Raw genomic sequence first — 24702 nt, 5'->3', positions numbered from 1 at the left:
TCCCAGGTCATGTTCTGGGCAAAGCACCAACTCTGTTGTAATCCCACTCATTTTACACTGATTTTAAATAGAAACAAAAAAAAAAAAGGCACAAAAATACCGGGATTGTGTAACATTCCATACATTTTTACATGATTCAAACCATTTCCTTTTTATAATTTGAATTGATCTGTGTTATTTTCCCCTGTCTTTAAGCTTTCTCTCTTTCTCCAGAGAGCCACACGCAGCTCGTTGAGAATGTCATGGAGTCAGTCAGACAGACAGATCAGCTGCCAACTTTCACCACTGCCTTCGCTGGAAGGTGCAAAACAGCAACCCTGAAAAGGACTTGATTAGTCCGGGAAAGGAGGAAACTCTCATGATTGTTACAGCAGCTGCAAACCGGTAAAAGACCACCACTGATGCATTGTTTTATAGAACTCACTTTCAACGTTGCCACACAACCAAGGCCACCTGTTCCTTTCCCTCCACTCCATGAAAAAACAAGCTTCCACTAATCAATAGTGAAATGTTTTGGGCAATTAGAAATTGCGTTATCTTAAATGCGAGGCACTTCGAGCGGGAATACCATCAGCGCTATTTTTTACTTTAAAGCGCTCAATTTTATACTATTATCTTAACGTTCTTGCCACCCACCGGAATATTTCAGGATGAAGTTAAACAAGTGAAAAAGCTGAGTAGGGTCAGAATATGTGGGATAATAAGGGGTGAGGTAACTTTTTGGAAAGGTACAGTAACAGTTTTGGTTATTGGTTCTTCATCAGTTCACTGACCTGAAACTTCAACATATCTCTCCCTCTTCTGATGCAGCCTAATCTGCTGAATAGTTGAAGCAATAGGGTCGGGTCGGAAACCAGTTTAAGGTGAGGGGGGGAAAGATTTAATACGAATCTGAGGGGTAACTTTTTCCACACAAATGGTGGTGGGTGTATGGAACTAGCTGCCGGAGGAGGTAGTGGAGGCTGGGACGTTTAAGAAGCAATTAGACGGGTACATGTATAGGATAGGTTTAGAGTGATATGGGCCAAGCACAGGCAAGTGCGACTAGTGCAGATGGGACACGTTGGTCGATGTGGGCAAGTTGGGCCAAATGGCCTGTTTCCACACTCTATTAGTCTAATAAAATAAAAACATTGATTTAAAATGGTTTATTACTTAAAGGGCAATTGTGCTGATGAGACTGTTTTTAAAAGGGGATCCTAGTATTGATAGGATTTTCTGTAAAAAAGTTGTTAATTGTATTAACCTTTAATAACTCTTTTCAAAAGTGGGCCTCACTCCTTAAGAATGAAAGGATGATGTAAGAGGTAGGATTATATGCCCATCTACTAACTGCAGCTGGCTACTCCAGCGTTCAGGTCAAAAGGTAGCAGTGATTGCTCTTGCGAGGAATTATTTTGCTGTGCGGTTATTGGAAGGCAAATCAGTCTGAGTTGGGCTTTAACCCTTCCAAACCACTTGAGACCAAAGGAAAGCATGAAAATATTGGTCCACGTTGTGTTAATTACGCTGGCTCTTAGCAATGTGCTGATACGTTTCGGGAATTCCATGGAGTGCACAAGCCCCACGTGGAATGGCCGAGCCTGTCCACCATTTTCCAGCAGCAGTCTGGCCCGTTGGTCAAGCAGAATCCCTGCTGTGTTCCTGGGCATTTATGTTATGGAACCTACTCCCAGATCCTGTACCAGATTAGACTCACCACAGGATCTCTCAGCCGTGTCATTTGAACAGGGGTTGCAGGGAAGAAACACAACAGCACTTGCATTGTTTTAACTACCTGTGTTCGGTGTGAAGTTTTATTTTAAAAAGATTTGGCTGATGTTTTAGTCGACTTTTTTTGAACAAATGAATATTTAATCATTTTAAATGCTTTCATTGTTTATTACAATTTAAATAGCATTAGAATGTAAAAGTATTAAGTCATGGGGAGATAAAATTCTACATGGGGAGATTTAGATGGTGAGGCTACAAGCAGTGCTGGCACAGACATCCAGAAAAACAGCTTCTCGCATTTTCCTGCTCCAAATTTACAATGAATGATTTGGAGAACCTAAATTCTTCCCTGTTCTATTTATTAGCCTCTTAAGAGAGGATAGAGACCTCCATTAAATCGTTCTGGTAGGGACTCAAACTGAAGAGTCATAACTTTGGGAAGCCAAATTCCCTTTTAATTCTGCCAATTTGGCCAAATTCTACCCTCCTTCAACATTCCTTCATTCTCATGCCTTACCTCAGCAGTACGTTCTGGGAATTTTTCTTGACACCACCCAAAATCAGCTCCTCTTGCCAATGCATGAACTTCTTTGAGAATCCATGGCAGCCTCCAGTTAATTCAGTGGGAATGTTAGGAGCCTGCAACAAAATTAAATAGGTTTAATTATATATATTTAATAGCATCTCCGTGATCTTTAAATTCACTTAAATATAGGTTCTATTTCCCAGTGCAGTTGACTGAGAAACAATGGTTCATCAAGTTACTTTGCATAGGCTTGAGTGGCCTCTGTCTTTAGATAATCAACACTTACTTGGGTCTAAACATCACGTCATGCACCAGATGAACCAGCCAGAAGAATCAACATTGCCTAAAACAGTCGGCCCATGAGTAGAAACAATTGATGAAGAGGGGGTCGGGGGAAACTTTTTTTCAATCTCTTACTTTGCCGGAGATGCGATTGTTTTCCGGATCGTATCTCCGGTCGTTCTGCGGCCTAACATCATGGAGCTGGCCGCCTTGCTCCAGACTGACTTTGAGCTCCACTGCGGGGCCATGGACTTACCGTGGGAGCCTGCGATCCAATGCCTGGGATCGACACTCCAACTGCGGCCTGTGGATTTCAACATCGAGGAGCTCGCAGTATCAGGTAGAGGCTGATGTCGGGAAGCTGCAGTCGCAGGAGGTTCAACTAGCCCCAACCCGGGGTCCGATCACCTGGCGAGGGGGAGCTGAGATCCTCCCGATGCGGGAGCTTGATCGCCTCGACACGTAGAGCTCGACCACCGGCTGCGACAGCCAAGATCGTCCCGTCAATGGAAGGCTCAAGCCCCCCAACTTCCCGACTTTGCGGGAGGACAAAGAAGGGAAGAGATTGAACTTTTTTTTTCGCCTTCCATCACAGTGAGGAATGTGGAGGATCCACTGTGGTGGATGTTTATGTTAAAATGTATTTTGTGTGTCTTGTTGTTTTTTATTGGTATGACTGTATGGCAAATCAAATTCGTCATATGTTGCAAAACATACTTGGCGAATAAAGTATGATTACGATTATGAACAATGAGGCGTTCCAGAATGAAAATATACACCAGCATTTGCCAGGCAAAGAGACCTCACATACATTTAAATATCGATGTCCTGTGGCAGTAATTTCACTCCCAACAGTGAAGCTAAGCGTTCGAATTGTTAAGGACCAAAATTTATCTAACGGTCCAAATAAATTGCCAATCAATATAATCATCAAAAAAAATTACAATTGGTGGAAATTTGGAATCAAAACAGAAAATGGTGGACACACTCAGCAGGTCGGGCAGCATCTGTGGAAAGAGAGATCAGATTTCTGATAAAAGGGTTTTAACCTGAAATGTTGTCTCGTTTCTCTTTCCACAGATGCTGCCTGACCATCTGAGTGAATCCACCATTTTCTCATCTGATTTCAGATTTCCAGCATTTTTTGAATGCATCTGGCATTTGATGAAATAAATTGCCTCCAGTGGCTTACCTCCAGTGATTTTTTGTTTCGGGCAGACACGGGGCATTCAGTGTCATCTGGTTGTAAGCAGAGCCTGTCCATGTAGGCATGTCCCACTTGTGCCTTATCCAGCATCTCCCTGAATCCTTCCAAAGATGTAAATTGCCCCAGTTCATCCAGGAGCTGCACAGGGTCAAGGTTCATCCACTGAATATCTGGCTTACCCCTGTGGGAAGAAATGTTTATTTAAATCTTGCTGGCAGCATATATGCTTTTCTATCTCCAGTTAATACCAACTGATCTGGAGTCACAAGAGACTGCAGAAGCTGAATCTGTAGTAAAAATGAAGTAGAGCTGTAAAAGGAACTCAGCAGGCCAGGCAGCATCTGTGGATGGAAATGGACAGTTGACGTTTTAGGTCGAGACCCTTAGTTTCAACTGGGCAGTTTACATGAAGGACCTCGACCTGAAACGTTGCCATCTATTTCCCTCCACAGATTCTGCCTGACCTGTTGAGTTCCTCCAGCAGCTCCTTCAATTTTTTTTTCTCCAAACTCTGACCTGTATCCATGAGCCCGCAAACAGGCCGAACAAACTGTGCATTAACTGTATCAGATCTTGGGGGATAAGTTCATTCTCACCGTTGGGTGGGCCATGGAAAGGTTCTTGCATGGTCACCCAACAGGTTATCAAATCAATAAGAGTCAACTTTGATGGTTCTTATCAAAGCCAGTAGATGGTGTGCTGCACTGAAGGGCAACTCAACAGTTAATTGCTCATGGTAAAACATTCATTATCTCTATTGCAAAACTTTAATGATATTCATCATTAGAAGACTATGTTCGCTGCTGAAAAAAACCCACTACTCTCAGTATTGACCATCTCCCCAGCTCCACCTGACAAATAGGAGAGTGTTGAATCTTCGAGCTGGCAAACACAATTTTTCACACTGAAAACAGAACGTAAATCACATGTATATGTGATTCTCCCCAACCAACTCAGCTAAACCAGTGCTGTTGAAAGGCACCATCTGACATAACCCCCGTGATCCCAGCAATCCCTATCTCCAATCTTTGGCAACTTTGAATTGTTGAAATGTTTCCTAATTATCATAGTCACTACTTCAAAATGACTTTGTTGGCTGTGCAATGCTTTTGGGATTGCTCACGATGACACAAAAGACTCCACACAAATACATTTTTAATATTTCTTTCTAACTGCGGCGCGGGACTCCATGACAAGGGTCCCACCCTCTTTCAATATAACGAGGCAATTGTCATTTACAGGAGTTTCAATACGTGCTTCCACCAATCACTACTTCCTGCGAATCTTTTCTTGATGGGTCCCATCTTCATTTTATATATAGGTTTTTACGCAATGAATCAGTGAGAGTTGGGCATGTTGGAGGAGTCACCAAGCAAGATGATGTGTGGCAATGAATTATTAACCTGGCGAACCTCTGTATTTTTTCGTTCCGCCTGTTGTCATGTCAGCTGCCGCTGTTAATTCATAACCTCCCCTACCATCAAATTCTGCAGCTACTTTGCTAATTCTGTTGATGGTAACCCAGTTACTGCTTCAGTCAAAAAAAAATCTACTGGCACAAAAAAATTCCCCAACCAAAATAGACACTGCAGTAAGAAATAAATATTTTTAACCATTCACTTTACAATGGGGCTACTGATGACAAGGCTCCCTCTTTATGGACGTGATAATATCTGTTTAAGTTACTGTGCATGATTTCTTCTGTCCACTACTTGTAGTGAAATCGAAAACACATGTATGAAGAATGCATGTATAACTTGGCTACAAGCAGTAAACAGAAGACATGTCCCGCATGTCACCAGATTCTTCTGATCACTGCGTGCTTCCATTACAAGACACTTCAAATGCTGTTCTCAGGGGAGACGATAGTTAGCTCTACAGGTAACTTCTGTCAAAGGGAACTGTTTACCCTGAAAGCAAATAGCCTCCAGTCATGCACTAAAGATGCTAATTATGTTGGAATCATTGATACAGTCCAAAGTCTCATGGCATTCCACCTTAACTGTTTCCCCATTTTTTTCACATGAGGTGTTTAGTTTAATTTAGAGATACAGCATGGAAACAGAAGTGTGAAGAAGGGCTCCGACCCAAAACTTCACCTGTCCTTTTTCTTCAGAGATGTTGCCTGACCCGTGGAGTTACTCTAGCATTTTGAGTCTATCTTCAGCATATACCAGCATCTGCAGTTCCTTTCTGCACATGAAAACATGCCCACCGAGTCCATGCCAGTCACCTGTTCATACTAGATCTATATTATTCTACTTTCTCACCCACTCCATAGACACCAGGGACAATCTACAGAGGCCAATTAACCTACAAAACCTTTGCATCTTTCAGATGTGGGAGGAAACTGGAGCATCCAGAGGAAACCCACGCGGTCACAGGCAGGGTATGCAAATTCCACACGGACAACACCTGAGGTTGGAATCGAACCCAGGTCCCTGGCGCTGTGAAGCTACAGCTCTACAAACTGCGACACTGTGCCACCAAATAAATGGAGGATGCGATAAATGCAGTCATTCTAAAATAAATACAAATACTGCCTTCTCAATGTTAGTCCTCCCACCGCTTCCAAGTGTATTAAAAAACAGAATGAGGTGGTGTGCTGGAAAGTGCTTCCAATTGACTACACTTGCCCATAGAGGTACCTTCTCCTTTAAGCTTATATCATTGCCAGATGCAGAGTAAAAGACCATGTATTATCCCATTACGCAGGAACAAAGTGAGGGAAAGCCTGATCAGGCCGCGGTGCCCACTCACATTTCTCAACTTTGTGCAACGAGACATGACAATTACTGAGGAACTCTCAAATGTCTTGATATTACTGGTCTGTGCTTCGTCCCGGGCCTTTCCAAACCCCTGCAACGATGCAAGGGAGAGATCCCCTCCACATCTTTTGACATTGTTGGGATACTTCATAAGGTAGGCTTGGACGGACTTGAACTGTAATACGTAGCAACCTGCAACTGAGAGGAGCACACCCTTTGGTGATGCTTTAAGAGGGAGCCCTGCCTATGAACCTTGAGAGAAAATAAAACTAGTGAATGACCGGAACATAATCCAGCAAAACTGATCAAAATTCAAGAGAAAGATATAATCAAAATTGAAAATGAATCTTAATGCAAACACAAATAAATGGAGCTATTTGAAATTAATATACCAAGATATTATTGCACTGATTTGAAGTTGCCCCAGCTTCTGTCTAATGTTTGTTTCAATAGCGGATGGAGGAACTTTATTCATATGCATTAATGTTTCACATTGCACAGAATCACCCAGTAGGAGAGAGATATAAGAATTAGCTGAAGTGCAGAAAAATAGATTATTTGATGTAGCATTTCAGATACTGGACATGGCAATGCATTGGAACTGTGTTCCCACGTTAGTGTTTCTTTAAAGGTGGGATTAGTGTCCTTCTGTTTAAGGCCTCAAGCTTGCCTGCAATTTGGTGATGTTTTAGTAAACCCATTTCCCTTCAGCTGGCAATCTCCACCTGCACTTACCCAGGCAATGTGTCAGGCCCGATCAAATTAATTTTTCATTAAAGGTCTTTCCTCTAAATAATCAAATTACGCCCCACAAACAGAGCCCTGCGGTCTCCAACCCTGGCTGCCACTCTAGATTGTGTCTCTTCCCCTCCCCCATTGTGCTCATTCCTCCTCCCACTCCCCCTGTAACAGCTCTCTTCTCAGCCACATTAAATCATTAATCTCTTCATCTGTAAAATATCCTTTTGTACGGTTTTCTCCCGTCACTACAAAGAGTGTCTTTTTTTTTTCTCTCTCTCACTCTCTCCCTTTTCTTCTCATTTCAGTGCATTTCAATACCCACTGCTGCCAGCTCATCACCATTTAGGAGCTGAGCAGAAAACTCGACTCAAGAAGAGCTGGATGGAAGAGGTTCTGACACAGAGCCTGCTCCCTCCTCCCCAGGCTGCCTCTCTGTCTCTCTCTCTCTCTCTACTTCGACAAGACCTAATAAAGTCCTTCAGAACTGTCAGGTCTCTCTCTTAGCTTCTTTACTGGAAGTGGGGGAGAAGCTGAAGGAAACTAGGGAGGATGAAGATTACTGGTGGGAATTGAGGAATGTCAGTGTGTCGCTCAATTTATTTTCGTGACTTTTATAAATGGCTGATTTATTTGTATGACTCAAGCATACAACGCAAGTGTTACTTTGCTATGTTATAGAGTAGGGGATGCTGCAAAATGACTATCACGTGGTACCTTCGGCATTAAAAGGACAAGAGTTGAAAAGCTTTCAAATGAAATGAATCATCCTACCACAACCAGAGAGCAATCCTGAACTACTATCTACCTCATTGATGACCATTGATCGGACTTTGCTTGCTTTACCTTCCACTAAACGTAACTCCCTTATCATGTATCCATACACTGTAAAATAGGTTGATTGTAATCATGCATTGTCTTTCTGCTGACTGGATAGTAGCACGCAACAAAAGCTTTTCACTGTACCTCGGTGCACGTGACAATAAACTAAACTGAAACTACCACTGAACGCATCACCGGTTCCTCGCTCCCCTCCATTGAGTCTGTCCAAAGCAAGCGTTGTCAGCGAAGGGCGCTCAGCATCACCAAGGACTGCTCTCACCCCAACCACAGACTGTTTACCCTCCTACCATCCGGGAGGCGCTACAGGTCTCTCCGTTGCAGGTCCAGGAACAGCTTTGTCCCTGCGGCTGTTACACTACTCAACACTGTACCTCGGTGATTACCAATCACCTCCCCCGCCCCCCCCCCGGACAATCCTCCCACCAGGAAAAAAATACTATGACTGTATGCACGTAAGTAGATTTATTTATTGCTCGTATTCTATGTCGCTCTTCTAGGGAGATGCTAACTACATTTCGTTGTCTCTGTACTGTACACTGCACAATGACAATAAAGTTGAATCTGAATCTGAATCTGAACAATTGAAATCAGGGAACAATCTTAAAATTGTTTCTATCTGTTTTATGTCCAACACCTTATGGTGTGTTAAACAAATGGGGGCAGAGGGAATTTGGAAGTGGTGTTTTACTGCCTATCTGAGCCCACAAGGAACTGTCAACAGCTGTTTTCTGGTGGCAGATTTCAACTCCTTAATACGTGATGAAGTCTACACAAGAGCAGCGACGTCTTTGACATCAGCGCCTCAGGTTTAAAGTTTAACAGCGAATACATTGGACAACTGGAAAAGTCCAGCTCCTGTTTTACAGTCTGTGATTCTGCAAAGTTCTGGAGATTCCGGGGCCTTTTGTCATGAGAACTGCAAGACTGCAAAGAATCGACGACACGTGGCAGTGAAATGCTATGGATCATTGATGATCTGACATTTCGCTGTCAGCCATACATCCGCAAAGAAAATTTTCAGATCCTTGCTGAACAAAAAGAAAAAAAATTGGACTTTGCTGTCATTTAACGATGCCTCCTGAGTTTAAAAGGACCAAGCAAAGCTGAAACCAGAGTTCCACATGATGAAATGATTAAAATGCTCTTTAATTAATGGTGCAGCCCTTTTTAATTGAGTTTCTTTTTTAAGTCTCCTTAGATACATTTATCATAAACAAAGCCTACCAATGATTTTGACTTTTTCTCACACACACACACGCACGCGCACACACACACACACACACACACACACACACACACACACACACACACACGCACGCACGCACACACGCACACACACACACACACACACACACACCACCAAAGTTGAGAGTCGACAAAGAAACAAAAACTGTTGGAAGGAAATCGTGAATGTGCGGGACATCTCGAATAGTAGACGAGGGGAAAATAGCCAATTCTGCCAGAATGACACTCCAATAATTCATGAGTAACGCATCGCGTGAAGCAAACTTTCTGATTCCCACATACCAGCAACCTCTTCTACTGCAACCAAAGAGAGGCTCCTTTATCTCCTATTTCTTGCTTGAGTGAGCCTGCTCAAGCCCTTTTGTTTTTGCATGTTTGAGAATAGATTGCCATTCTTTGTTTTCCTTCTTTCTCTCCCTCTCTCGCTCGCTCGCTCTCTCCCTCCCTCTCTCGTTCTCTCTCTCTCTCTCTCTCTCTCTCTCTCTCTCCCTCCCTCTCTTTCTCTCGCGTACTTCGAACCGGCTGAACTGAAGCGGAAGCTGACAGCACACACAGGCTCACCCTCAGAGGTGAAGGCTGGGGAGGGGGTTGGGGTTAGGGTCGGTGGGGTGGAGTGGGGCGAGGTTTTTGGGAGGTGGGGAATGAAATTGGCGCAAAGTTGTGTGGATCGGAGGAGGGAGGGGGTGGGGGGGGGGAAAACAGGTTCAAAGAGGGCAAACATTGAAAACGTCACACGTACATGGCGATTTAAATACAAAATTTAGGAAGAATAAGAGTCAGTGTCAGTTTAACACTGACAGAGTAAACACAAAAAGAGCTGTGCACAATCTTTCAAGGGAGAGATGCTGTCAAGTGAGCTGATTTTATTCGAAATAGGGCTTTTTTCTTCTCATGGGGCATTTTTAAATAGGGCCCGTGGAATGAATAATGTGTACATTTTATTTGTTGGGCAACTTGCGGCAATAAAGTTCAGATTAGCATGAGAATAACTTCAGTTATCGTCTGTTGACAAAGAATTCCCATGGGTCTCTCTGCTCTGCCTGACAAGTAACCACATTGCAGAGGAAGAATGCTGCCCATTGTTCAGCCTCTCTCACCACTTTAATTCAGACCAAAAATCGGGAGAAATGTCCAGTGTGTCATTTTTGTTTTAAGAGGACCAATCCCTAAAACCCCAGAAACATAGTAATTAACACAGCCGTACTTACGGTAGGTAGGCAGAACCTCCTTGAAGCTTGGCACCATCCCAGAAGCAGTCTAAGGGAGTTAGAATAACACAGGGGAATAGCTTCTCAATCATCTAGACGGTGGAGGCAAAGCAAAAGAACAAATGTGGTTACATTTTATCTTAAACAAGGGCATAAAGAGGAAAATTGGCAACAAATGATTCACTGATTTAATTTTCTGCTTATTTTCATTGACTAGAATCAGCTCTTGAGTTAAATATTTTCAGTGATGGGAATGGGGGAACAGCAAGCATATTAAGTATATCAATGCTGGTGCACGTGTGCATAGATACTAAAGATTTTTTCCCGCATTGTCGCCTTATTCACCGGTGAATTTCTCAATGAATTGCAAAGTTGTAGATGATACAGTAGCATTGGTGCTAACGCAAACCTCAAAAGATTAAGACTGAGATTCAAGGGAAGGTTTGCCACGACGGGCACAGTTTATTTCAGGGAAAGCTCAAATGAAGGGGTGCCTTCCTAGGGCAATGATAATCCTGTCTCTCATCCCAAATAGTTGTTCTTCATGCATTGTCCTGTCAGCAAGCAATTCAATCAGAAGATCCGTCAAAGCTGAACTTGAAGATTGGGTCCTCACCTGCGTTTGACAAAAACCTATCGCCCAGTAAATGAGCAGCAAGATCACCACTGTCTGACAATTGGCATTGTGGTCCAAACATGCTAAAGTTGTTGGTAGCAACATCAACACCACTCTAGCTGAGATCAGCTCATTCCATATTAGTTAGGGTCTGAATTAGTAACTCTCTTAATTAAAGTGGCGTGACATTACATCTAGAAGTGCGTTTACCATTTGGTAAGTTTGCTTAAGACAGACCTATCTTCTCCTCACTCATAGGTTTTTGCTCAAACCTACAGACTCCCACTGGCAACATGTGTAGGAAACATAGAAAATAGGTGCAGGAGTAGGCCATTCAGCCCTTCGAGCCTGCACCGCCATTCAATATGATCATGGCTGATCATCCAACTCAGTATCCCGTACCTACCTTCTCTCCATACCCCCTGATCCCTTGAGCTACAAGGGCCACATCTAACTCCCTCTTAAATATACCCAATGAACTGGCCTCAACTACCTTCTGTGGCAGAGAGTTCCAGAGATTCACCACTCTCTGTGTGAAAAATGTCTTTCTCATCTCGGTCCTAAAAGACTTCCCCCCTTATCCTTAAACTGTGACCCCTTGTTCCGGACTTCCCCAACATCGGGAACAATCTTCCTGCATTTAGCCTGTCCAACCCCTTATTTTGAGAAAATAAGAAATTTAAGAAAGAACTGCACATGCTGGTTTAGATCGAAGGTAGACACAAAATGCTGGAGTAACTCAACGGGACAGGCAGCATTTCTGGAGAGAAGGAATGGGTGATGTTTCGGGTCGAGACCCTTTTTCAGACGAAGGGTCTCGACCCGAAAAGTCATGCATTCCTCCTCACCAGAGATGCTGCCTGTCCCGCTGAGTTACTGTAGCATTGTGTGTCTACCCACTGGTAACATGTCTGAGTAAAACTACTGTCTGTGGGCAACTGGGCAGGTGCTTCCTTACATTAACGTAGACCCACAAGTTACTAGAAAAAAAAAAGTAAGGCCGTTTCCCTGTTTCACAACAAGAGAACTGGTTGGACAAACTGCAATGGGGTGAAATTATTGATGGAAAATGTCTTTCCTAAAATTATCAATTCCGTGTCCATATGTGAGTGGGGCCTTACATCAGGAACCACCACTTTGCAGTCCCTGCAACACAAGGACCTAGGTGGCAAAATAAATGGTAACTATTCAACTTCCAATAAGCATTCATTTTTGGGCATGGTAAATATCACCCTTAAGTTTAAACTGTAAATCAGAATATTAAACCAAAGAGCGAGCAGGCAGGTAAGGGCACTTGGGGGACAATTAGGAGAATTCGATGTTCATGCCCCCAGGATGCAGACTCCCCAAACGGAATATGAGGTGCTGTTCCTCCAATTTCCGGTGCTGCTCGCTGTGGCCATGGAGGAGACCCTGAACAGAGAGGTCGGAGACGGAGTGGGAGGGGGAGTTGAAGTGCTGAGCCACAAGGGCACTTCACTGAGAGAAAGAGACATCTCTATTTAACAGTGCGCTTTTATGAGTTTTGAATTCATCCAGAAACTGAGTGTTAGAACTAAATGCAATAATCTCTCACTTGGCTTCATTTAAATTATAGGGTATTATATTTTAAACAGCATTTACCATTGTGGTCAGTACTAGATTCATTAGTGATTTGCACATGTGTGCCTAGGAGTGGGAGGGGGGGGGAGTAGGTTAGGAGGAAGAACAGAAAACGGAGGAAATAATTAATGACTGTGTGTGCCAAACATCCTCTTCCGCCAGAGCATATAGAGGCAAGGTTGGCAGAAATCACATTGAACTCCAAAACCATTAAGCAGCCATAAATCAGGACAGCCTGTCGTCAGCCTTCTGCCTTTGCAAGTTGATCATACTAGCTGGCTTTGAAACGCTGACAGCAACATGCAAGTCCCATTGTACACTCTACCATAGTGTCATATCATGCCAGCATCTCCACATGGGAGCATTAAAGTCTGCATTGCTCCCATCAACAGATTAAATTAACCCTTTTTCCTTACAAGAGATTGCTGGCCTAAGGTGTGAACACAAGGGATAGGCCTGTTAAAAAGGGAGGGTGAGGTTAGAGCAAGGAGGTTTATTTTAATGGCTAATTTTGTTACGATGTTGGCTTCCCCAATGGTTCAGTGAACTGATCTAATGAGCAGCTAAACTAACGGAGGTCCTGATCTTACCTACATTTACCAATCAGCATGTTTGGACGACTGCTTTACTTGACCTGTGCATCCTTGCTTGATACAATGATGGTGAACCATAGTTTTTGGTCCTGATTCATTACCCAGTGACCTCAGCTGGAAGGACAGGTATGCAAGGACATCCAGAAGATGAGAGGAGTGAGTTCCTCTGCAATTCCTCGTGATCATGCCCCCCTTTAAATAATGTCAAATCTGATGTATGAGTCCACGGCTTTATGGACAAAGTACTCAAGGATGGCCAGCTGCGTTCAACACCAATGTGGACTGGGAGAGTAAAATTAAATGGTGAGAATATACGAAAGGTAGGATCATGCTTGTTTTTAATAGTCAGATCTGACGTATGAGCCCAGGCCTTTTGGACAAAGTACTCTGGGACGACCAGCTGAGTTCAACTGGTGGTGGAGGAATTGGGAGGATCAAACAAAATGATGACAATATAGGAAGGGTAACGTACTAATCAATGCTGGTCATGTTTAGATAATAATTTCAGCAGTCCAGTTGGCATATTCGCTCTTTTACCTTCAGCTCACTTTTGTAAATCTAATCTCATTTGTTCTACTTTAATAACCACACAATCTAAATACTGTTCTAGCAGATAGTATGCTGGAAGGCTTGTTGCTTTCTTTAGCACTCCATTGCTAAATTGTCACTTTAAAATAACACTGTTGAACTAAATCAGAGTGAAAGGATTTTTATTCTAGCTTTAATCCATTCAGAGATTTAGGACGTAACAAAGGCTATGGGCACATTTTTGGAGCAGAGCTGAGAAAGCCATAAAAACTGAAATTCAATGCATTAAGGAATGCCACTGACTTTGACAATTACCAGGCAAGAGAAAAAAAGCTCAGAATTATGAATAAAAAGAGGTGCTTGAGAGTAAAGAATCATTTCTGAGATAGCAAAGTATAATTTTTGCTCTACTCACTCGCTCAATCATTCCATTCTCAATGATAGGCACTCCAGATTTGTAACAGATTTTGTTTAAATCCCAGGACCTGAAAGAAAGGTTAAAGGCCAATGACCTGGTTAAACAGTACACTGACGGAGCCAGCAATGCTAATTACTGAGTGCATACACATACACATTTGTTTACCACTCTGGATGCCTGGCTGTGAACAGTTTGAATTAAAATATTTTGTTGATAATTCCCCCACTGCCCAGCCCCAAAACATATCGGAAGCAGGACACACTATCTATTGTCACCAGATATTGATGCGAGGCAAAAACGAAAAGGCTGAGTGGGAGGAATATCACTTTCTTCTATGTAATCAATCAGATGAAGCAAAAGAGACTCAGACCAGGCCACTTCCCATCTGCTAATCTCAGGATGGTTATATGTTACCTTTATCATCAGCACTGGCATATAACAGGCAAATAGATCAAAGTTGGGGAAGGCAAATTTTAAGTCTGCTATCTAGGTGGACTTGAGTAGATCGTGAGCAATTAATATTCAGCTATGTTTTCAATGTTAATACTGCAGGTAAGGTAGGTTCCTAGTCTTTAGGAAAAAACTTTAATTCAACAAAAGGAGGCTAATCGGAGGCTGGTGGCAAGGATGAACATACCTTCTAATTGATGCAGCCAAGAGGCTCCTAAAACTCACCTCCATTTCGAGTGTCCAAAACGTTACTAAATCTTATCTTGCACTAAACGTTATTCACGATATTCCCTTTTTCATGTATCTATACACTGTGAATGGCTCGATTGTAATCATGTACTGTCTTTCTGATGACTGGTGAGCACTCCACAAAAGCTTTTCACTGTACCTCGGTACACGTGACAATAAACAAAACTCAAACTCGTTTAACCAAAAGCCCATGTGCTGTGGGATCTCCACATGCTGCTCTGGGTTCCTGTCCTATCCAGGTGTGAAAGGGGTTTGCTTTGGGGATATTTAAAATGAACTCCAAACAGTTAAACCACCCTGGACCTAGAGCCCAGCTGAGAGACTGTGCTTCCCCTGATGTCTGAAGCCCAAACCTTGAGTAGATAAATGTCTTAGATTTCTTACTTTCCATAGAGAAAGACTTGTACTTTGCTGGCTGCAAGGGCAGCATCCAGGTGCTGGAGCAATGCTTCCTGAGTAAGGATATTCTCCCCTTCCTTCTTCGAGGTTTGAATCAGCATCTGCGTTGTGAAGATCGTCTCCTCGCCCAGTTTCTCCCGTGTGTACATTAACTCTCGACTCACTCGGCTTCCCACTGAAGGAAAACACAGGAAAGAACATTTAAGCCACGTTATTAACAGGAAATCTAACCTGTAATTACTGTGACAATAAACCTTGGAAACCTGTTCGGCAAGAGATCCACTCACTCCAGCATCAGTTCCGCCAACAGTAACCAACTCTGGCTTGCGATATTTGCTTTGGTCAGAGTGGCATGTTCAATTAAAAACCCTTCTTCGCTTTTGGGAACTTGGACTGTTGGAATGGAAGTCTTCTCTTTAAGTGTCTTTAACCAAATTATTTTAAACCAATCTTTGATTAATTCCTAATAGGCAATAAGCGGCAGGCTGGCCCAGCGGTAGAGTTGCTGCCTTACGGCAGCAGAGACCCGGGCTCAGTCCTGACGACGGGTGCGGCCTGTACTGAGTTTGCACATTCTCCTCATGACCACATGGGTTTTCTCCGGGTGTTCCGGTTTCCTCCTACACTAAACGTACAGGTTTGTAGGTTGATTGACTTCGGTAAAAATGATAAATTGTCCCTAGTGTGTAGGATAGTGCTAGTATACAGGGATTACTGGTCGGCGCGGAGTCGGTGGGCCATAGTGCCTGTTCCCACGCTGTATCTCTAAACTGAACAAAACTAAAAAACCAATGGAAGAAATTGGTACTGATGGGACAATCCCACATAAAGATGGGAGATGTACCTTGTACCTTGTCCTTTTACCATCTGGACGCCCGCAGCAACGGCTGCGGAGGGTTGAGGTCCCGACCACGGGGGGAAATGGAGGAGGACTGGCCAAATTGTGTGCCTTCCACCACAGTGATGAATGCTGTGGTGGATGTTTATGTTAAAAATTTATTGTGTTTTTGTGTGTGCCCTTTATCATTGTATCGCTGCTGACGTATCATTTCACTTGCACTTTTTGTGCAATGTGACAAATAAACGTTGTATTGTATTGTATTGTATTGAGATGAGTGACTTGAAAACTTCTAGTCAGCTTAGAATTAAGGCACATTTAGATTAAATAATTTTATCGTGCAATTATCTCAAGACTTGGGAAGTTAGATTCTGATACTTAAAGAACAAATATCTGCTCCATAATGTTAATAAGCTCTTCTTCAAATTACGCATGTTTGTAGTGATACCACTTCCATTTAAAATCCCCATGAGCTGATCATAAGGAATGGCTGGTTATACTTAAGACACCTGCAGCCTGACCCAAAGCTTGTAGCAATATTGTCTAGATGTCCACACTAAAGCATCTCAGGGTGGGGGAGGTAAATCCTTAAGCCTAAGTGATCCATTATTTAAATAGTTCACGGAAAGCATTTATCTGTACATGCTTTACTCTTGGGCATAAAACATTTATTTAATGTAACCAAAATTTGGTGTGTCACGTTATCTCAAACACAGAATTGTATATTTTACAGTTGCTTTGGTATCAATGATAAATTATATCTCTTCCCTCCAGAATATTTCCTTAATATAGGCAAAATAATAACCTGAATACCTACAATAATAATAATAATAATAATCATAAGAACTATTTATGCCGTGGTACATCGCAAACTGTCAGCCTCATTGCATCAATTGGAGAAAGCCAAACGAGATGGAAAAATGATTGCAAGAGAAGATTGGATATTCAAAATAAGTATCACATGATCCACAAGAAGAAAATACATATTTTTCTTGCCCTACACTTGTAGACCTGAACTAGTAACTTCCCACAGTATTCGATCTTTGTCAGGAACAGCAAATTGTTTTTGAGACTTGAGGTGATGCCCTTAAATGTTTTTGCTGTGCACCACATCCTCAAATGCAAGACACTAAATGGACTATCAGTCGAAACAAAGCACAGTGTGCCTTTAAAAGAAGAACAGTCCAAGCCTTGATTACAGTATTGGGCTGTCATTTCACTCATAAAAATCTACACTGAGACAGTACAGCCTCTCTTGGCCTGGAGTGCGTAAGACATTTCCTGGCTTGTATGGTGCATGCCTCTCACTTTCATTCCCTGATAACTAACCCTGCTCCCACTTCCCCACAGTACGGCTCCATTTCCTACATGCTTTAGTCTACAACACATTCCAAATTGAAAGGCTGGCAGACGTCCAATGTGAGGTAAGCCAGCATCATAGAGCAAGACCACAAACAGGGAGCATTATTTTTAATATCCTGACAGATGCTGAGTTCCCTCCCCTTACTGTGGATAGCCAAACACTGCTGTCTGCTTGCTTCTTTAGATTGGCAGTTTAATACTTGTGCTACTAGGGGGTGGTAGGGCCTGCTCAAAGAACATCTATGTCAAAGCCTAAACAAAACCTTCCATTTATGCCGCACCATTCAATTTTTCCGGGATAAAAAGCAGTCTTTACGTTTTTAAAGTAGATTACCGAAGGTATAATTATTAAAGGAACATTTTTCGAGCACGTGTTTGTTGATCTAGCTCTCCCAGTAGTGTGTGTGTGTGTGTAAAAGCAGGTCAGAGAGTTAATGTTGCCTTATCCCTACTGCTTACTCCCTCTGTCTTCCTGCATGAATTGCAGGATCAACAGATTTATACTTTTATTCCACTAATAGCAACATTGCAGAGACACCTTCCTTTGCTATCAGATTTTAACTCAACCGCTGCCCTAATGCAGGAACTTATGCCCCTGTCCCACTTAGGAAACCTGAACGGAAACCTCTGGAGATTTTGCGCCCCACCCAAGGTTTCTGTGCAGTTCCCAGAGGTTGCAGGTGGTTGCCGGAGGTTGCAGGTAGTGGAAGCAGGTAGGGAGACTGACAAAAACCTCCGGGAACCACACGGAAACCTTGGGTGGGGCGCAAGTCCCCAGAGGTTTCCGTTCAGGTTTCCTAAGTGGGACAGGGGGTTTAAACTTCACCTCGCTTTCAGTGTTCGTGATATTACGCAGTAGAGAATAAAACTGTAGATTCATCATAGGGGTTTTCCATGTGCCACAAAACCAAACGACTGACATCTTGCATAAGACCTCCACTTCATGAGTACATCAATGAAAGGAATGGATGATTTTCTGCACAAATATTTTTTGCATATTCTCTTATGCTTTGATTGTGCTATATTCTGTATTTTTCTGCCAGCACAACTCAAATGCATGCTTGTTTTGCATGGTAATTCTATATTGTGAACTAAAACGATCCAATACTCTGTCACTGCACTGGAGACGGAGGGGGGGGGGGGGGGGGGGCTTTAAACCTGGACAAGTAATGTCACAAAGAGTGTTATTTTGAAAAGGCCAGCTTGGGCAAGAGTCCAAGTGTTCCTTTGCAATTCCCTCACAGGGGAGCCATTTGACTTCAACCACTGAATTTTCTCCAGTGTAGAGTGGGGGGATGGGGTGGGGGTGGGATATTGGATGGAGAGTCAATCTCAAAGGCAATGGTCGTGCACCGTTTAGCAGCCAGTTAGAGACCAACACTGGGAACAAGTCGTTTCACCACTTGATTTGGGGTAGCTATGTGGCACAGCAGGCAATAAAAAGATATGCAATAAAACAGAATTAAACAAATTCTTGTTAAAAATATCTTCCTTTTTTTTAGCTGAGAGAAATAAATGCGGGCCACACTAAGCAGTCAGAACTCCATGGGCACAAACAGTTTTATTGAAGCCTCTGGTGTGCTGTATTAAATGACCTGCATGTAAAATAAGCCCAATTTAATTTTACTAGAGGCGCAGAAAATGGATAAACCGTGTTGCATTTCTGAAAAGAAATAGCAAATAATTGGAAACTTTAAAGAAAATAAAAGAAATCCATTCCTATTTAAAATCAGCAATGTGATTTAATGCCAAACTCTTTAAGCTCACAAGAAAGAGAAAATATCCTCAAATTCCAAAATGGGATTAACCAGGCCAAACACAACAAGGCACGATAAAAATTAACCATTTGAAAAGCTACACGTTAAAGAAGACATGGTCTCATTTGATAAAAGTTCTGTGATAATTACAAACTGCTGCTCCCTCTTCAACCTGGCCAAAGCACATAGTTTGTCTTAAGATAATTTCCAGTCAACATAAGCATCAATCGACCACTGCACTCTTGAAGAGGCAGTGTTACACTTTGACCCTTTTAAGACCCCTTCATCAGGGCACCTATTAAAGATGTTAGCAGTAATTACAACCTGCCCATGGGGTAGGAATGTAATAGGCGCATGTGGGGGTTAGAATGGAGCTTGGTTAGGACCCACTGGGCTTCTGATCTCTACAGTTTTCACACCTAGATTTTCACAACAGCGCAAACCTCCAACACTGCATACATGGTGCTGCATTAAAAGTGATTTGGAGAGGCAAGTTGCCTCTGCAGCACACTCTCATTTACCTGGTATTTATACATCGTGGATTCTCATGCAAACAACAACAAAACATTTTGATGAAAATAAAGTCAACAGTGAATTTTATTTAAAGTATTATGCAAAGGATGTTTAATCTGTTTTGTGTTTTTACATAAAGACTGTGCAGTTGAAGACTAATTGGCAGCAACATCCTCTGATTTGGCTCTTTGTGTGATGGGAAGTACGGCCATGTATTTTAGTTACTTTTTTCTCTATTTTACATTGGTGCCATTTAACCTTAAAATATAGAACTGCAGCGTAAAACATTGTTATTTCAAAAGGGTAAGAAGTATTTTGGCAATGTCATGATGGTTTAGATATAGATTATTAGTATGTGGAGACACAAGGAATTTTAGATGCTGGAATCTTCAACAAAGTACAAATTGCTGGAGTAACTCAGTGGGTCAGGCAGCATCTCAAGAGGACATGGATAGGCAAAGTTTCAGGTTGGGACCCTTCTTCAGACTGATTGCATGTATTGGGCGTGGGGGGGGGGGGGAGACAACTGGAAAAGAGCTGACAAGTGATGGGAGGATACAGGTTGGGGGATTTTGACAGGTGGACAAAGGAGACAGAAGGTGTAACGTGAGGAGAGAGGAGGCGCGAAGTGCGAAGCCAGAGGAAGGAGCGTGGGTGGAAAGGGACAGGGGAAAGAGGAAAGAGGACTTGATAGTGGGAGAAATGGGGGCACATCCAGGTGGGTTACAGGGAATAAATGGGGGGGTACCCTATTACTAATGCGGGATGTACAGTAATTGTTTCTTGAGAAATTCTCGTGCAATTGGCTGGAGTAACTCGGTGGGTCAGGCAGCATCTCAAGAGGACATGCAACACTGCAACCCCCCCCCCCCCCCCCCCCCCCCCCCCCCCCCCCCCCCCCCACCCCACCCTAAAAAAAAATCCCATGGATGGCTAAGAGTATGGTTTAGTTTAGTTTTAGTTTTATTTAGAGATACAGTGCAGAAACAGAAACTTCAACCCACCGAGTCCATGTCCACCAGTGATTCCTGCACACTAACACCATCTTACACACACTAGGGACAATTTACAATTTTACCGAAGCCAATTCACCTCCAAACCTGTACGTCTTTGGAGTGTGGAAGGAAACCGGAGCACCCGGAGAAAACCCATGCAGGTCACGGGGAGAACATACAAACTCCGTACAGACGGCACCCGTGGTCACGATCGAACCCGGGTCTCTGGCGCTGTAAGGCAGCAACTCTACCGCTGAACCACTGTGCCGCCCCAAACTGTAGCAAGAAACCATAACCCTGCTTTCAGTCTGCATTTTACAAAAGGAATTTCATGATCAATTATCTTTATTTAACTTGGAAAGGGTGGCCACTATCAGTGTTTGGGTATCATAAGTCATTGCTGGTGGGTTGCCAGCTGTTGAACTGACCTCCAGCTGCTCGCATCTCAAATCCCACCACTATAGATAATGTACCCCCCACACTCAAAGACTATGCGGCCAGCAGAGAGGTTATGGCAGGAACTCTATGAAAACCCCACACATTTCTTCGAATTCTATACTTAAAAGAAATGACATGTGACTTTGCCAACATTGCATAAACTTCAGTTCAGCTTCAATTTCATTTTTTAGTTTAACTTAGTGGATTGGATGGTTTAGGCTGTGAACTAAACCATGCTTCAAATGATCCGCTGGCCAGGAAAGCCTTTTCAAATTGTGTTCTTTTCATTACTTTGCAAACAAACAAAATGTGGACTATCTCTATAATTATAGGATTGGTGAACTAAATTACAGTTATTTGCTATCTCCTGTTCTTTCGCCTGGACCACCCAGAATATCTAAACATCAAAATTGGCTGACACCCCATCTTGTCATACCCAAATGCCCAGGCAATATCCAGTTTAAAAAAAAGTCATGGAGGGACGAGAAACTGCTTCTTTCTTCGACTGGCTTTGTTCCTGCAACCACATGCTATTTTCTCAATGCTTAGTTTATGCTGCCATTAACACAAGTCCGGTTCCTTCTTTTTGTCTACGAGGCATTATTACACAACACAACAGAAGCCCTCCTGGTCAACCAAACTCTTTCGTCAAACAAATTAACATGATAGTTGGCCTTGTCAATGTTGCACCCCTCCATCTGCATAAGCTGTATCACACAGGTGAACTGCGGGGTGGAAGGTACTCTGCGCCTCATGAAATTATAAGGAGAGAGATAAGCAATTGAGAATGATAGCCATGAATCTTTGTCGAGACAACAAGCTGCCAGTTCCAACATGCTGTAAAGCCACAACATCCTTGAAAAACAAATTTCCCTTCATCTCCTTAAATCCTTATCTATAACAACATTAATGCCTTGGCATCAAACATCAGAATCCATTCTCCACTGCAGACCTCTGTCAATGTTATTCGATAATTATCCATTAACCATAACAGAATGAACACACACCAACCCTAATCTACAACAAGGAATAAAGAGTACAGGCAGACATCAAGAAAGATTGAAAGTTCATTGGGAAAAAAAAGAGATTATGAATACTAAAATGCCTCACATATCCAAAAGTGCAAGAAAATGGCAAATTTACATTCAGCAACAAAAAAGCAGCCCCATCTATTCTAGTGGATGGTAAGTATTAAATTATGTAATGGGTGCCATAGCTTGGTGGGGGGCCAGTATTAGGAAGCATCTTACATCAAGTAACAGGAAGGACTGGGAAAAGAGGAATGCTTTGCTGTTTGAAGTGCAGCATTTTGTAAATTATGTGGGAAATAATGGATACTTGAAGATGATTCAAGAAAAATGGTTGTCTTGGAATGATTATAAGGTTGTGATCTAGTTGAGGAAATGAGATGGTGTGTGCACAGAGTAATGGCTACCTGGGCAAGTTTCAAAGCAGTACTGTAATTGAGGGTTTGAAGCCCAAAGTAAACCGTTCTGAAATGACTTTGGGTGATGCATGTGGGTGGTTTCCGTCCAGTGTGAATCTGTTTCATTCATACTCCCTGCACAAAAGAGACTGTTCTCAATGACAGTCTCAAGTGTGTGTTCCAAGTTAATGTGGACTGCTGTCTGTCAGACAAACCTCGGCTCAGCACAAATACAGTCTTCCAATTCATCATCTTTGTTGAACAATTACTGTATATTTTGTTGGTTTCGCTCATTCCTTTGTTTACTGAAATACTTTATATTAAACTGCATAAGCATGTTCTCCCCGTGACCTGCGTGGGTTTTCTCCAGGTCCTCCGGTTTCCCCCCCACATTCCAAAGACCTACGGGGTTTGTAGGTTAATCGGCTTGGTGAAACTGTAAATTGTCCCTAAAGGGTGTAGGACAGTGTTAATGTGCGGGGATCGCTGGTCAGCACGGATCGTTGGGCCGAAGGGCCTGTTTCCGCGCTGTACCTCTAAACTAAACTACAAAAACTAAACATTCCAGTCAACCACTTTAAGCAGATTTGGATTTGATTTGCCATTTCTGCTTTGCCTATTTTTAAGTCAATGGGGTCGATGTTGGAAGCACAGTCCCAAAGGTTCTCATTGAGTGGTTTCTTTGGGACTCAGCAAAGCTGCCACAGCTGCACTAGAGCCTCAGTAGCAACAAGCCAACACAAATACACAAGGTAGTATCTTCACTTTATCTGCAGACAAATAGGCTATAGAAAGATGTTTTGTAATGGGAAAATCAAAAGTGAATTATTAGATTTGTTTTAATAAGCTCTTCATCCAGCTGGTTGGGACATTGTTGTTGCCCCCTCTTCACCACCAAGGTCTTTTTTTGGGTTGGATTTGTGATCTACCTCCACTTCACTCCAGTACCACTGATTATCATAATACTTTCATGTTTAGTTTAGAGATAAACAGGCCCTTTGGCCCTCTGAGTCCATGCCGATCAGCAATCCCCACACACCTACACTACCCCACACACACTAGCTAATTAACCTACAAATCTGTAGAGTGCGGGAGCAAACCAAGAAAGCCCACGTGGTCACAGGGAGAACGCACAATCTCCGTACAGGCAGCACCGGTAGTCCGAATCGAACCCGGGTCTCTGGTGCTGTAAGGCAGCAACTCTACCACTGAGACACATGTGCCGCCCCAAATAACAATTTTTGAAACCACAATTTTAATTGTTTTTTCACTGAACCTTTGTTTTATTCGCCATTGAACATACGAATGTTGATTAAATAGCTTCACTACCATTTGGGTTCTTTGAACAGCTGTCACACTGTACACAGCAGAAGACCTGGGAGGCTAGTCCTGCCAATATTTCCATTCCTTCCTGCGGATAAGCACTTAGCCTCTGCTCTGCACCCTCCCTGCAGTCAGAAGGTTGACAGATGTTACCTGGCACCCTATCAATCAGTGCACAAGAAAACCTGCTGAGCTACTGGACGGCCGAATAACAAGTGATCATTTTACTAGCCACATTAGTTTTATGAATTTGTACGTAGTTTGTTTATATTGGATCCACACAATGGGACTCAAACTCAAAACCTGGTCCTTTTCAGACAGACAAACGCTTAGGGTTAACACTGGATGGACCCACGATGCCAAAATCAATCATCTCTTTGCAGGAACAGTAACAAGGTCCTGAAAAGAAACAGAATTGATATGGCGATCAGCCATGACCTGATTCAATAGCAGAATGAAATGAAGGACCAGGCTCCTATTTCCAGGGTCCTTTATCAAGAAGGAAACTTTCTCCATGCCCTTGTGGTCCAAAAACAGGTAAGAATTCAATCTCTCCAGTCCATTCACAGAGTTACTGTCCATAATAGTTCCCGGGATTAAATGAATCAAATTTGGGGATTGATCTCATGTTGCTTTAGCTTTTTTTTTAAAAGATTTCTTGGGGG

General features: G+C 42.7%; 1 protein-coding gene across 1 annotated transcript in view; it reads right to left on the bottom strand.

The window, feature by feature from the left end:
- ptch2 (patched 2) overlaps positions 1-24702 on the bottom strand; it is a 114769-nt gene that overhangs the window by 53465 nt on the left and 36602 nt on the right. The window contains exons 3-7 of the mRNA XM_055641628.1: positions 15371-15560; positions 14285-14354; positions 10531-10622; positions 3714-3909; positions 2231-2352 (exon numbers count right to left, since the gene is read on the bottom strand). Coding sequence (XP_055497603.1) covers positions 2231-2352; positions 3714-3909; positions 10531-10622; positions 14285-14354; positions 15371-15560 — 670 coding nt within the window. The remainder of the gene's footprint in view (positions 1-2230; positions 2353-3713; positions 3910-10530; positions 10623-14284; positions 14355-15370; positions 15561-24702) is intronic.

Source organism: Leucoraja erinacea, chromosome 10 (genome assembly GCF_028641065.1).
Source record: "Leucoraja erinacea ecotype New England chromosome 10, Leri_hhj_1, whole genome shotgun sequence".
Classification (NCBI taxonomy): Eukaryota; Metazoa; Chordata; class Chondrichthyes; order Rajiformes; family Rajidae; genus Leucoraja; species Leucoraja erinaceus.
Note: the sequence above shows the minus strand (reverse complement) of the source record. Positions and strands in the feature narration are given on the sequence as shown.